The sequence below is a fragment of the Chrysemys picta genome, chromosome 2, assembly GCF_011386835.1.
Source record: "Chrysemys picta bellii isolate R12L10 chromosome 2, ASM1138683v2, whole genome shotgun sequence".
In the NCBI taxonomy this organism is placed as follows: Eukaryota; Metazoa; Chordata; order Testudines; family Emydidae; genus Chrysemys; species Chrysemys picta.
This window is the reverse complement of record NC_088792.1, coordinates 62,639,302-62,655,328: the sequence shown is the minus strand read 5'-3', so window position 1 is coordinate 62,655,328 and position 16,027 is coordinate 62,639,302. Positions and strand designations below refer to the sequence as shown.

The 16,027-nt window shown below is 38.7% G+C and overlaps 1 protein-coding gene across 1 annotated transcript in view; it reads right to left on the bottom strand.

Annotated features, from left to right (window-relative positions):
- Positions 1 to 16,027, bottom strand: part of DNAH11 (dynein axonemal heavy chain 11) — a 293,212-nt gene that overhangs the window by 165,276 nt on the left and 111,909 nt on the right. The window contains exons 34-42 of the mRNA XM_065583334.1: positions 15,775 to 15,920; positions 15,026 to 15,142; positions 10,053 to 10,191; positions 8,437 to 8,529; positions 8,083 to 8,277; positions 4,125 to 4,202; positions 3,084 to 3,216; positions 2,320 to 2,447; positions 1,077 to 1,225 (exon numbers count right to left, since the gene is read on the bottom strand). Coding sequence (XP_065439406.1) covers positions 1,077 to 1,225; positions 2,320 to 2,447; positions 3,084 to 3,216; positions 4,125 to 4,202; positions 8,083 to 8,277; positions 8,437 to 8,529; positions 10,053 to 10,191; positions 15,026 to 15,142; positions 15,775 to 15,920 — 1,178 coding nt within the window. The remainder of the gene's footprint in view (positions 1 to 1,076; positions 1,226 to 2,319; positions 2,448 to 3,083; positions 3,217 to 4,124; positions 4,203 to 8,082; positions 8,278 to 8,436; positions 8,530 to 10,052; positions 10,192 to 15,025; positions 15,143 to 15,774; positions 15,921 to 16,027) is intronic.

Here is a 16,027-nt window from a genome sequence, read left to right as displayed (position 1 = left end):
ACATGGACCTGAGGCTGGACTAGTCACGTTTGGAGCTACTGATAAACATTTGGGGGAAAGATCTGATTTGTCCATTGTTAATGCTTCTAAACTCACATTGAGGGATGGAAGTTCAGGAATATTAAGCAAATGTTCTCTAAACTGGTATGACCATATTATGTTAGATTGGCCACTCTGATACCTGACTTTTCAGGGTCACCCCTCCCAAACCCATCTCAATACTCCTCAATTGTTACTGTAAGATTAGTCTAGTACTGTATTCATATGTTAATGTTAACCTCCAGTACTTATTTGCCTTGTTGGACATCTTGCATACTTAGACCAACCTCCCACTATTTACATTAAATTCTCATGTTCACTATATTTCTTCTGGAACAACACTTATAATATATGTTTGTACAGCACCAAGCTCAATGAGGACCCAATTTCAATTTCAGGTGAGGCTGCTAAGCGCTACTGTAATACAAATTAGAGACATTAGGAATTTCCCAAATTTCAATTTTTCATCAAAATTTATAATTGAAATTTAAAATGTTGACTGTGTGCACACAGTTTTTGTAATCAATTTTCACAGAATCATGACTCTAAAATAAATCAAAGAAGGGAAAAACGTGGTTCAGAAGACAAATGGGAAGTTGATCTTGCACCTCTCACAACTGTACTTTCCGTAACAGATATCAGTGGAGCAAAACAAGGGGATAGTAACAAAAGGCTAACAGAAGCCTCCAGTGTGTCTAGTCAGTTCACTGCTTGAGACCTACCTCTTGCAGTTGTCAAGCTTGCATTGTAAATAGCTGAGAATCAGATTCAGAACTGCCCAGATTGAGATGGACAAATAAACCAGGGATGTAAAGGATATATAAAATATGGAACAGATAATCCCAATGCTGACAATTTTTAACTGTGTCTGCATGCACATGCATGTGTACAAGTATCTATAAATAGTAAATAATATTAAATTATCATAACTAGAATTAGTCAATCATGTAAATTAATGGATTCTATTCCTATTAATCTAACTGATAATATTGTTTTATCATTGTTTGGAACGTATCTTTAAAAGATAAAATACTCACGGATTCCAACCAAGGTCCTGGGGGTTTACATAAAGAATACCTGCTCTAGACACTGTAGCTGGGGTAGCAGTTTTTAAATGGTGTATCTCAAACAGCAGCCTCATCGATGGAGTCAGAGGGACACGTTCATTGCTGGCAAGGGTCAGGACCTAAACATCACCAGTAAAGCACTGAACAAAAGCAACTTAAGACATGCATTCTAACAAGCACATATCATGAATAGGCCTGTACATATTATACACCTATGGAGATTTCAGGTTTATTTATAGCACATATTTGTACGCAGGCACACCCTTCAGAATGAATCTGGACATGATAGGATTCTTCCAAATTTAAAATTTAAGGCCATGATTTTTGTTTTAAAAACACATTAGAGCATAAATTAGAGGCCATACTTTATGGCATACTATATGCTTGTCAGTTCAGTTAATTTTTATAGACAGCAGAATCCATATAGGTTTATTTTTAATGATGTGTATATAGTCAAGATAATTATTACACTTCAAGATAATTTTTATGTCATTTAATCTTAAAAAAAGAAAAGTGTTTAAAGGTTAGGTATGAGCTACAATAATGTTTATAAAATTAAGTTTAGAATATATTTAATTACATTGTAGTTTCTTGTAGCAAACACTGTTTTTCTTGCATTGTAGCAATCATGTGATTAGAGTACAGGATTGGGAGTCAGGGGTTTCTAGCCTTTCCTGTCTCTCTTACTAACTTGATTAAGCAAGTCACTTACAATTTCTGTGCATCAGGTGTAATAATACTTACCAACCTCATAGTAGTGTTGTTGGGCTTAATTCATGAATGCATGTAAAATTGCTTTAGATTTTTGAAGGAAAAGCACTCTGCAAATGCCAATAATTAACCTTAATAATAATTACTATATTTTGGCTGATGCTTTGAGTCATATCTCAAAGTACATTTGTAACCCCCATTACACATACATATTCACTGAGAGGTGCATATACCTTTATAGGGTAGACAGAATGACTTTAAACATCTCCATTGTGTAGGATCAGGTATGAAAGAGATAAGGTTGTTACCAACTGGCATTGCACTAATTAGCAATAGTGAAGATAAAAAAGGAAGGGTTAAAATTAGGGCTGTCAAGTGATTTAAAAAAATGAATCGTGATTAATCGTGTGATTAAAAAAATTAATCGTGATTAATCGCACTGTTATACAATAACAGAATACCATTTATTTAAATATTTTTGGATATTTTTCCTGTTACTCACCTTGTTATCATCCATGACAGTATTCAGTGACTCAATCCACATAGGATCTATATCTCCATCTAGGACGATCCATTTTGGCCCATCCTGGGTAATATTAGCCTGCTCTCTTAGAAGAGATGAGAAGAGACCTGCAAATTATGTTTAAATAAAATCCAATCAATATGGTGCTTCAATACAACCTCTTGGAACAAATATTCCTGAAATATTACTGCATCATTAAAAACACAGGAGATTCTGTAACAATGTAAGAACGGATTTCCTTCTGGTTGCTTATTAAACAGCCATTCAAATTAAAGAAGAAATATGCTCAGTGAGCAGGTGATACAGCAAATTAACTGGATATAAAAATGGCTGATTTCTGGTTTGACTGTGTGATAGTACTGTTTGAGAGGGAGACCCTTTCCACGGCATCAGTCCTAAATACGTGGGCTAGGTATAGGAGGTTCCATGGGAGCTAGGGAGAAAACTGCTGAGACACTGCAGCAGCCTGCAGGATCACTCTCTCTCTCTCCCCTCTACTTCGGCACCCCTGTTCTGCAGCTGGGAACTGGCTAGAGGATCCACATAGCAAAGGATCAATTACTCTCCTCTCTTTCCAAGGCCACTCTTGCCATGACCCCAAATCTCATTGCATGGAAATATATAGTAAACCCTCATTGCTTTGGACTCCTTGGCCGGTAGACATGCTCCTTATTTGTTTTGTTTTTTCCAGGTGGAGGACTCTATAGACATTAGCGATGAAAGTAATGTTAACTGCTACTAGCCATCTTTCCATTCCCGGGTTGCATGATGTATAAAACCAAACAGTTCATCAGTGGTCACAGCTTTTGGGTTTAGGTCATTCCACACAAGCTTTTGTTTCATGTTCACATATGTTCGATTCAGAGTTCTCAGAACCTGAAGGGCAGGAGGGAAAAAGATCAACGGATGTGACTTAGTAACTGAACCTCAAACCACAAGTTTCTAGCGTCTTTCTTTGTTTGTTAATAATGACAGATCTGTCAACCTCCATCCACAGATGTCTTGGTTTCCCCTGTGTTCACTCCTCTCTGCCCTACTTTACCATCAGCCTCCCACAGAACAGATAAAAGTGACCAATGGGAATCCTGATCTGACAACCCAGCTAAGGCTTCACTCTGGTAAACCACAGGAAGCTGGTCCAATGGAGAAGCTTGGATGAGAATGGACTTGTCAAACCACTGAACTAGGACTCAAGAAATCTAGGTTTAGTTCCCAGCTCCACCAGAGACTCCCTGTGTGACTTTAGGCAAATCATTTAATCTCTCTGGGCCTCAGATTCCCTTGGATAAAATGGGGATAATATACAGTAATGACCAGGGCATCTAGTTTTGCTTACTATCTGAAGCGCCATAATATTGAAAAAACATGGCATTATATAATGACTGTCAAAATGTAGTAGCTGAGGTGTAAGAGTATCAACTTTCAAAAATATTCAGCTACTACATTGGGAATAAAGAAACGTTGACCTCACTCTTCCTGGCTAGTAATCTAACTACACCCTCCAGCTTGACATCCCAAAACAAATATTCAAACCTATTTGCCAAATATAGTTTCCATTATGCATTGCCATGACTATTCTCATTTTGAGTCATGCAAGTAATACATAGGAGACAAACCTATACTTTAACATTGAGATTTGTGATTGCACTTCATACCCCTGCTGCTGGGAATGCCTGAGCAATATGGTATCATATTGCAGCCTGAAGGGAAGAGAATATTTTTCTCTGTGAACTAATGAAATACTCTTTATAAAAGACAGACAGAAAATGTGCCGTCTACTGTACCTTGCTCTTTCCTGTGCCTGCATTTCCCACCACAAAGACAGAGTGACGCACTGCCAGAAGCTCCTCCAGCTGAACAACCTGCCGAATATAATAATAATTATTATTATATAATAATTATATAATTAAATAATAATTATTTCCCACATATTATCTCCCTCCCACCTTTTCCCTTAGTCAGGAAAACGAACTGTTGCCTTTGTAGCTAACTTAAAAATGTGTATACCCAAGGAAATCGAGTTTGTCTTCTAAGGCTGTGGGCAAAGCCCAGTCTTGTTTGGATTAATGAATATACCTCAACAAATGAAAACAAATCTCATTTTTCTACTAATTGATTTACACAATCATGGAGACCAGTAAAAGAAAATGAGAACCATCACCATACCAGAGGCTACAGAATGAGCATCAAACATTTTGTTGTATGGTGTGAAGGACAGTAAGCACATATCACAGGTTAAGTGGTGCTAGGAGTTAGAACAACATAGCAGCAATAATTTGGCAGATAGGTATAAATACAAAAAATTCCACTGAACAGATACAATCCTTTGAACATATACATGCTGCCCATCAAAAAGCCTTTTAGTGTTCCACTCTCCTAAATTCCTAACACACAAAAACCTCTTCCCTTCCTGTAATGAGGTGTCAATACTCTTTTTTGGACCTGCCCTGTTAGCACGAATCAAAACCCTGCACACAGCTACTGAGTAAGTTCTGCTGAGTTATTATGGTAAGCCACAGAAAAAGGTAAAAACAAAGTCTAGTGAGTGTAACTGTAAAACCACCTGCACCCAGGGCCGGCTCTCGGGCGCGGCGGGAGCCAGGGTGCAGGGGGACTCCCTGCGCTGCAGACGTGCCCGAGCTAGTGGGGGAGGGGGAAGGGAGCGGGAGCAGGGGAAGAGAGAGAACGGGGCAGCCAAGGCTCCGCGCTGCTCCAGTCGGCGGGGAGGGAAGGACGCGGGCTGCCCTGCCAGGCTTGCTACAGACCTGGCACCGGCTGGGGCAGATGGAGCGTGCAGCCCCCTCCCAGCAGGGCGCTCCCCTCCTCCGCGCCGCCGCTCCCTACAGCGCTGCCGGATCGGCGAACATAAAAAAAAAAGCGGCTGTGCCGCCCTAGGGTTGGGCGGAATGCCGCCCCATAGAATCTGCCGCCCCAAGCATGAGTTTGCTTGGCTGGTGCCTGGAGCCGGCTATGCCTGCACCCCAGTCACAAATTAGGAGCAGAGTTTGAACCCCAAACGTTAAGCATTGCAGCATAGGCTCTGCAAATATTAGAGCCTACAGGACTAACATTAGCTAGTAGAGCTAGCAGACCTTTTCTTCCAGATGCATAGACAGATTACCAGGTCCAGGTAGTGGTTGGGGAAGGAAGTCCCAGCCCAGCCTTGCTTTCTGTCTCTTGCCCCCAGCCCCTAGAGTTTGGGGAGCTCCTGACTCATGTGTTTCCCTCAGAGTGGAAGATATGGCTGCTGGCACTACGTGCTGGGTCCAGAAGGTGGTTAGGTGAAGCCCTGTCCATCTATCTTTACCGCCCCCACCCCTCCCAGGATGAGCCCCAACCCCAGACAGTGCCACTAGTGGGAGGATCTCTAGGGCCCTGTGCTTGATCCAGGAGTTTATAGAGTGAGGAAGTCTGGCCCAGCTCCATTCCTCTCCTCTTTCTGCTGCTACAGATGCTCCTTGTATTCCCAGTACAACATAGGCCGGTGCTGCTATGAACCTGGCCTTAGAATGTTCAGTGATTTTGGTAAGCTGCCAACATTTCCCTGAGGAACACGACTGAGAGAAGGGGAATTGTGATTAACAACATTTTATCTTAGACAAGTCTGAATGCAATTTCATGAGATCGAGAAAAGGCACTTCTGTAGGCTGCTGAACACCAAAATCCTCTTGCAAATAATGGAAGGCTTTATATATGGACCTTCCCTCATATGCCCATATCAGAGCTTGATGTGCAGGTTCCGTAACCAGAGGATGGGCTCTGTATGAAGGGAGGCCAGGAGTTGTAAACCACCCTCCAGATGTCAGGTTGGGCACTCTTCCACCATGACTTATTGTCTGTGATGCTGCTTCCCAGTCATAGCGTGAGGATGAAACCAGGCCACGCCAGTGAATGTTTGTGGCCACGCTGGATAAGCCAGAGTAGCTTGTTGAGCCTGGTTTAGGATCTACATTCAAGTGGAAAAGCAGGCAGGTGCAGCGATGAAATCCTGAATTTACTTCATGGGTTAGTGTCTTTCCCATCGATGCCTGGTACATATCAATTTCTTTGTTAAATTGACAAACTCATATAAGTTTGCAGCGTCAGCAGGCATAACTGGACACTGCCAGATGGAGGTTCCTAGGGTCGTGTCTGGGACTGGAGATACTGGCTAGTGTCATTTGGCTGCACAATCCAGGCAGTGGCTGGCCAAAAGTGCTCACTCACATAACTGGGAGTAGCTTACATGCTAGAGGCTGTGCGGGAACAACCCAGGAGTGGCGGTTCTCACTGCAGAGGAGGGTAAGGCTGGCTCCTAGAGTTGAGGATTGGAGTGACCGAGCAGATCACCAGTCCAGATAACACCAGGGGAATGTCACAATTCCCCCATCCTTTTTCTGCACCAAAAAGTACCTGGAATATAACTCAACTCCAAGTATTCAGGTAGTTCCTCAATAGCTGCTATCAAAAGTAATTTTTTTTACCTCTGAAAGTAGAATATCCTCACAAGAAGATACCCTGAAAAGGGAAAGGTACATGGAAGTGGAGAGGTGTAGTCTTTCAAACTGTATGGAAGAGACATTTTCTATATAAACTTCTTAAACTCATTTGTCTGATGTAATAAGCCTCCATGCACTGATAAAATGGGCTCGCCTGTCTCCAAACAGATACGACACCCAGATGGAGAGTGACTCTCTCTGAAACTCTTGAGGCACCTGACATCCGACACTGGGAAGACAGCAGGGCACGAAGCATGCCTCTTGAATCCCAGCTTCTTCTTCCTCTTCAGTTCCACCATCACCCAGAACCAAAACACTAATATCTATCTACCTACCAACTAACAACAATAAAACACTAATGAACACTGAAGGAGAAAGAACTCTGGATCTGAGCAGATTGGAGTTGTTCACGTCTATCCAAGCATGTGGCTGGAAGGAGCTGAGGTAGTAGAGGATGCAGCGCCCTCGGATACAGCCTCATTCTGAGAATGTTTGGAGACAATGAGGGGAAGGAGGGGGGGCGAGTGAGAGCGCCTCAAAGGACACTGCTAGGAGAAGGTTCTACCATTAGGCACCACTAGGCAGCGCAATACTCATGAGTGGGAATATGGAGAGAACTCAAAGAACTACATGATCTTACTTCTTTAACCCTTGTTCTCCCTTCCCATTATTGCCACTGCACTGTGTATTACCATCACTCATTGGTCTTCTCTAAAATAAACACACTATATGCTATAAATAATAATACTTATTTGCTGGTGTTGAAGTGTTGGTATTGTAAACCTACTGTACTGTTAAGAGAAATCTTCAACAACAAAGGGGTATTTGAACAAGAAATATTCCCTGTCTCCATATGGGCAGTATATACTACATACACCTCTACCCCGATATAACGCTGTCCTCGGGAGCCAAAAAATCTTACCGCATTATAGGTGAGATCACGTTATATCGAACTTGCTTTGATCCGCTGAAGTGCGCCGCCCCGCCCCCCCCCGGAGCACCGCTTTACTGCGTTATATCCGAATTCGTGTTATATCAGGTCGCGTTATATTGGGGTAGAGGTGTATTTACTAACATGAATCTACTTGTATTAAATTGCAATATGTTGTCATGACACAGTGCCTTTGAAACACCTAGACTTTCAGGACAGATTAGGAACACTGCAATGTACTGCAAGTTAACCTTCATGTCTAATACAACTTGACTGCAATTATGTTGATTGAAACTCTTAAGGGGCGTAATTAAAAGCAATGAATTATTTTACTTTGAGAATAAAGCTCTCCTCAGGCTGCAAGTGAAGCTCCAGGGTAGATTGTTTAACCATCTGTTCAAATTGCAGGTCCCTCCTCCTTGGAACATCCAGAGCAGGAAACAGGTCACTGATCAGGCCCATGAAAATTGGGATATCATCGGTCACTATTTTAGGCAAGTTGAAGTCTCTTAAGGTTCGCATAAGTACCTGGAAAAGGATGGTAAATCACATATTATCAGACAGGGCTTTAAACCCACCTCCCTCTCTTCAGGATTCTGTCTTTATTCCCAGTGATTCAGAGATAAAACACAGTATCAGAAGTTCTTATGATTGTTAAAATTAAATTTGTACATAAAGGTACCTAACCTGATCCTCAGGTCTGTTCTTGTCTCCTCGCTTCAATGAGCCAGCAACCACCAAGACTGACTTAACAGCACGAAGTCCCCAATCATAATGATCCTATGAAAAAACAAACAAACATTGACTATTCATGAAACCTTATGAAATGATCTTTCTTAGAAGTATACACAATTTGATATATAGCTACATGGAGAGACAAACTAGAATTTACAGAATATTAGACAATTTTTAGACTAGTGTAAATATGGCGTAACATCATTGATTTTAGAAGATTTACAATGAGATGATTTATACTGGTGTATCTGACAGCAGAATCTGGCCTGTTGAATGGAAGTGGTTTTATGAAATGACGGAACACAAACAGGTGTTTATCTGTGAGTACTCAATGCTTCACAATTCAAAAAAAGATCTGATAACATACTAAAAGAATGAGCTAAGCATCCAAAATAAATTATAGGGGAAAAACAAAAATAAAAACAATGCTAATCATCCCTTTAAAACCTTTTTACCTTTTCAAAACACTTAATAACCAAATCTCACAAGCTCTCTTTGAGGTACCATAGATGTTAAGTACTAGTAGTGAGCATTGTCATCCATATTTTACAGATGACAAGATTAAGGCAAACTAGTTAAGTGGTTTGCCCAAGCCCAGAAAGGGATTCCATCTCAAAGTAGCATTGGATCTCAGGAGTCCCTGGCTCACATTCTTGTAATCACATAATAATATCTCCCTTTTACTACATGCCAAAAACATATAAAAGATTTCAAATCAGAATGGTCTCTAGCCATGTTTTAAAGAATGTGAGAGGGGAACTTTAGTATAAGAGGCAAGAATTACAAAAGTTATGCATGTAGAAAGGTAAACTGTTTTCTTTCACAATGGTTTTATTTGTCAAGATTTATGGGCAAAAGCTGAAGGGTTGTTCAAACAGCGCTCCTTTGACTAATAAAACTGAATATAAAGAATACCTTTACTTGTAACAAGCTATACTTTTGGAAATGAATAAATAGCGTAAGTTGAAGGGGGGAAATAATAAATCTGACTTTTATAACTTTGGGGTGTTTTTAGGTAAGTATTGTGAATAAGACTTCTTCCTAGTGCAATTACTATATAATTTAGCAATGATACTATACTTCCTGCATTTGACGTTCTCTTTACTGTATTTGTGTGGCAAAATTTAAAACTCTCATCTAAATATAGCCAGTCATAAATCACCTATCGTAATTCTTACATTGCCTAGTAGTTTTTCTTTTTTCAATAGATCCTAGTATAAATACATTTCAACAGCATGATTTAATTTCACCACGTGGAACTGTTCCACTACGTATTGAACAGTTAATAGTCAATTATTTATTCCAAAATTAATGCATTACAAAAACACTAAGTACTGGGGGAAAAAGTCACTTCTAAATGCATGGAGCCACTATTTTAAATGACAACAACCGTTTTACTGGGCATCACCTTAGCTGATATAATAAAGATCTACATGCAATTTAAAAAATATGTATAAAATTATAAATTATGCAAATTTCACTCTGCCCAACATCACTATTTCAAAATCGAGGTGGGTGGGGGGTAATTAGCATATATCTAGTCCAGAAGTCCAAAAATAGACCCTCACCTGTTTAGAAAGCAGCTCCCTGCAGAGAGTATACAGGGTAATAAACTTCCTGGCTAACAAGCGTGCATCAATAAATCCCTCAGCAACCAACATAATTTCACAGATCAGTTCAGTGTCAGGGACAACCATGGCACAGGGTCTTAAAAAAAACGTCAAAATACATGGATTAGTATTTAAGCATGGCAAGAACAAGTCACCTCAATCGAGTGACTGATGTGTATAAACATTCTTAAACAGAGCTCAAGAGAGTCACAATTATGTGCGTCAGTCAGAGCTAACAAGGACTCTGCTTCAGATTAAAAAATAATGGTTAATTAGGCACTGTTGATTATTAGCAGTCAGTAACATTGCTACATACAAAGGACATGGTTGAAAAGTGCAGAGCTTTCAAGTCAGATATTGCAGCCTCCTCAGCGCTAGTGCCTCAGAACAATATATGAGTCTGTCACTTAGTGTGATGGACTGGCAGATACTTGCAAGGCACAGTGAATACTGGAACATACAAAGTCCTGCCACTCAAGTATTGGTCACCATTTTGGATTTGCTCTTTCAAGATTGAATCCTCCTGGAGGACTGTTTAAGATGGAATAAAACTTTGTTTACTTTTTTTTTGAAAAACAAAAAAAAAACTTTATATTTTATTCCTGATTTTTAAAACAGAATACACATTGGCAAGCCATCCAGCCATCAAAACATCTCAGTCAACACAAAACCAAAAACAGACACAAAAAGAGAGATAAGGTCAAAGAGGCCCCTCATTAAATCACTATTTGAAACATGTAGAAGTTCTTAATTTTTTCCATAGGGTGGATTACATTTTAACAGAGATTGTGTCTTATGGAACACCTTTCCTTCCTTCTGTGATCAAATGAACTTCTCCGATTCACAATCATGAAGGAACACAGAAACTAACAAAAAGGTTCAGAACAAGTGCTTCATGTAGTCCAAGGAATTTTTCTCATTTAGATGAAGGTGCAAAAAAACCCTGTCCTGGACAATTCTGGAATAAAAGTTCCATATGGAAAATTCTTCGTAATCCTTATTAGTAGTTGCCTTGTATCCTAAAGTATGAAGGTTTATACTCCATCTATATCCTACCTAACAGAACATAACTCAAGTGACAAACACAGCATCAGCTTGCATGGAATATTAGTTTACTATTTGATATGTTTTTAGCTATCTCTTCTGAGATTTTAGTAAATGGCGACAAGAGGAGTTAGTAGAGCCCTGTGCAGATATAAAATTTGTATCCGCATCCAGTCGGCGGATATTCATGGATTTGCAGGGCTCTAGTATTGTGTTAATAGCCAGTTCTCCATTGACCTCAAACTGCACTTGCTGATGAACTTCTGTTATAAGAGGATAAAATTTACATTATCTTTCTATACTCCACTATCTTTGGGTGGGTCAGACTAGTGGAGATGACAATCCTAGAAAGAAAATAATGACAGAAAATATTTTCCATTGTGCTTCATATTAGCTCCACTAGTCCACAGTAATGTACCAAGTAGAAATAGAGTCAGAAATATGAAAAGGAATAAAGAAATCCCATCCTGTATGCAAAATAGGACACCAGACCTATCTGAAAAGGTATGACATATCCATCATGTTGTCAGATGGCATCACAATGTGGAATGCAGGACAGCATTTTGGAAATTGAACAAGAACTAGTTTGATGGCTCTAAATTCCAAGTTTAGACTTTGTTTTCTTCACTACTGCAGCCACTTGCCCATAGCTATCAAGTTTTTAAAGTTGTCACTCCACCCTCTTTGGGTTAAATATAATGGAGTCTATCAATACTTGGTTGTTTTCGCTCTAGCACTATAGTGACTGCTTCACTTCATGGAGGCTTTGCTTCAGTTTGTCATCATGACTAAAAAACGATTCCCTGTTCTCAGAAGGAACCTCTGGAACAGCTTCCATCCTTTGGGAAGAGCAACTAGAGAAGGTGGGACAACAGTGTTTTCTAGTTTTGTTCTTATGATTTTGGGGGTTTAGACTTTTTTTAAAATATATATATATATTTTTGCATGCAACCACCACTTTAGTTGAGGATGAGGTCTTGTGCTTTTGGGAAGTGCATCCCCCAGCAGTCTTCAGACAAGCACTCACTTGCTATTCATCCTCATCGCTTAATAGTTGTAGAAGAAAGCAATATGAGTGAACAAACATGCACTGCTAAAAAAACCCCAAAACAACAACAACAAACCACACGGCTCATTTCTGCCCTAAGGTTCTACATTGTAAAAATCAGCCACAGAGATGCATGACTCTGAGAAACAAATCCCAGGTGGTGAGTGAGAGCTTGGAGCGCCAATTCAGCCCTAAAAAATCTTACAGCTTACTCCACTAGACCTCAGTACTTTACATGATTGAACTTCAAAATCTCTCATTTTCTTTTGAGGCTGGATGAAATCATGAAAAGCACTAAGGCAAAAGTAACGATTTTGGGTCAAAAGTCAACATTTATGTAAGCAGGTGTCACTCCACTGAAGTCAAAATATATTTCCAGTCAGATCCCAGTAGAATCTCAAATCTAACCATCAGAATAAAATCACCATTGGCATAGGTGGTTACCATTCTGTTGATTAAATGGAGGCACACCTGCTTACACAGAGGTGGATTTTGACACAATTTAAGAACCACCACAGGTTAGAATTATATATGTAACATGTAAAGGAAATTAAAGATAATATAAAAGGTTAAAGCTTATACTTCTTACATTTTAATTACATTCTTTGGTAATATGGTGTATTATGCAACACATATTTTAAGTAAGGCTCCTAAAATGACCAAAAATATATTAAACAGTTTTGCAGTGCTTATGCTTCATGTCCGTCCAATAATCACCAACCCAAAAATGTATTAACTAAAACAAGGGCCACATTTTCAATAAGTGCATATGAAACATATATGTACGTGGGCATACTTACATCTGTTCAAGCATATAAAAAGTAGCGCTGTCAAGCAATTAAACAAAATAATCATGCAATTACAAAAATTAATTGTGATTAATCGCATTGTTAAACAATAATGGAAGACCATTTATTTAAATATTTTTGGATGGTTTCTACATTTTCAAATATGTTGATTTCAATTACAACACAGAATACAAAGTGTACAGTGCTCACTTTATATTTATTTTTTATTACAAATATTTGCCCTGTAAAAAACAAAAGAAATAGTATTTTTAATTCACATCATATAAGTACTGTAGTGCAATCTCTTTATCATGAAAGTTGAACTCACAAATGTAGAATTATGTACAAAAAATAACTGCATTAAAAAATAAAACAATGTAAAACTTTAGGGCCTACAAGTCCACTCAGTCCTACTTCTCATTCAGCCAGTTGCTCAAACAAACTTGGTTACAATTTGCAGGAGATAATGTTGCCCGCTTCTTGTTTACAATGTCACCTGAAAGTGAGAACAGGCGTTTGCACGGCACTCTTGTAGCCGGCATCACAAGATATTTACGTGCCAGATGCGCTATAGATTCATATGTCCCTTCACCTTCAACCCCCATTCCATAGGACATGAATACATTCTGTTGATGGGTTCTGCTCAATAACAATTCAAAGGAGAGCGGACCGGCGCATGTTCATTTTCATCATCTGAGTCAGGTGCCACCAGCAGAAAGTTTATTTTCTTTTTTGGTGGTTCGGGTTCTGTAGTTTCCACATCGGAGTGTTGCTCTTTTAAGACTTCTGAAAGCATGCTCCACACATCGTCCCTCTCAGATTTTGGACGGCACTTCAGATTCTTAAAACTTGGGTTGAGTGCTGTAACTATTTTTAGAAATCTCACATTGGTATCTTTGCATTTTGTCAAATATGCTGTGAAAGTGTTCTTAAAACAAACATGTGCTGGGTCATCATCCGAGACTGCTATAACATGAAATATATGGTAGAATATGGGTAAAACAGCAGGGGAGATCCAGTTCTCCCCCAAGGAGTTCAGTCAGAAATTTAATTAACACATTATTTTTTAAGGAGCATCATCAGCATGGAAGCATATCTCTAGAATGGTGGCCGAAGCATGAAGGGGCATACGAATGTTTAGCATATCTGGCACATAAATACCTTGCAACGCCGGCTACAAAAGTGCCATGCGAATGCCTGTTCTCACTTTAAGGTGACATTGTAAATAAAGAGCAAACAGCAGCATCTCCTGTAAATGTAAACAAACTTGTTTGTCTTAGCGACTGGCTGAACAAGAAGTAGGACTGAGTGGACTTGTAGGCCCTAAAGTTTTACATTGTTTTGTTTTTGAGAGCAGTCGTAACAAAAAAAATCTACATCTGTAAGTTGCACTTTCATGATAAAGAGATTGCACTACAGTACTTGTATGAGGTGAATTGAAAAATACTATTTCTTTTGTTTGTCATTTTTACAGTGCAAATATTTGTTATAAAAATATAAAGTGAGCACTGTACACTTAGTATTCTGTGTTGTAATAGAAATCAATATATTTGAAAATGTAGAAAAACATCCAAAAATATTTAATAAATTTCAATTGGTAATTGCGATTAATCACAATTAATTTTTTAAATCACGATTAATTTTTTTGAGTTAATCGCATGAGTTAATGGCGATTAATTGAGAGCCCTAATAAACAGGTAAATTTGGTGCCTTTCAACCTATCTGCAAAGATTTCCATATACAATTGCTGCAATTATTCACAAAATAGTGGATAGCCTTGTGCACATGTATGTTTTATGTGTAGATCTCCTATATTATTAAGTATTCAAAAGTTTTACACTTTATATATGTAAAAATAAGAAAAAATATGAAAAAAAAAGTTCCATTATTAAGTGCATCCACCCCTATCAACTTGTATGGGCAGAAACAATAACCGTGTTGAACATTTTCACAGAAACTCTGAAATAAGCACAAACTGTCTTACATTGCAAATCAGGCCAGTGACATTAGGTGGCATGAGTACTCTAAATGATAATCTACAGTATACTTGCCTGAATAGAGCTTTGAGATTTTCAGGTAGTTCTGTTCGACCAGCATATCCTGGGTTCATGGTAATAAATATCCCAACTGATGGTTTCAGTGTAATGTTTTCTCCAAGGAATAAAAATCTGCAATAACCATGACATGATGTAAGTAAATTACTTGCTATAATACTGCAGTTTGATTAGAGGCCAACAATTATTTCCATCTTAAAAAAAAATCCATTTGAAATGGAGGACAGATTGTCTGATTTAGGAAAAAATCTGTGCAGGTAATTGTGACCAAGAAGAGGTATGTGGTAGGTTGTTATGGTGCCAATCCAAGAGAAAAAATAAAACAAAGATACAGAAAAAAATGGGGCAGATCCTCAGCTGATATAAACTGTCATAGCTCCATTGACTTCAATGGAATTAGGACAAATTTACCACAGCCAAGGACCTGCTCCATAGTATGTAATAACTCTACATAGGGTGAAATCCTAGAATTAAAGTGAATGGCAAAACTCCCATTAACTTCAATGGGAACAGTATTTCACCCATATTCTAGGTGTTTTCTTCTTATAATTTGGGGGACAGAGCTAATATTACATATTAAATTAGCTTCTAGATATACATATATTATAGACATACACACACCCACACCCACACACGATATACACACTAGGAAATGTCCATAGCAGGATTTTTAGAAATATACTTTTAAATTTTTGTACTTATGCCTTTGCAAAGGCCTATAAAGGAAATGGCATTAAAGGACTTACTTCTTCCTCTTATTTCTAATGGCATCGTGTATAGTCTTTACTTGCACTGCCACCACTGATAGGACTTCTACTGAAATTCGATTAAACTCATCAAAGCATCCCCAAGCACCTGTCTGGACCAAACCTTTGTAGATGTTTCCTATGGACTAAAAGATAGGATCAACCATTTAGTATTTATTTTCAGAAAGATTGAACTTTTTTTAATGCATTGTATGTTAAAAAAATAAAATTGTACTGAAACCACTGTTTGATA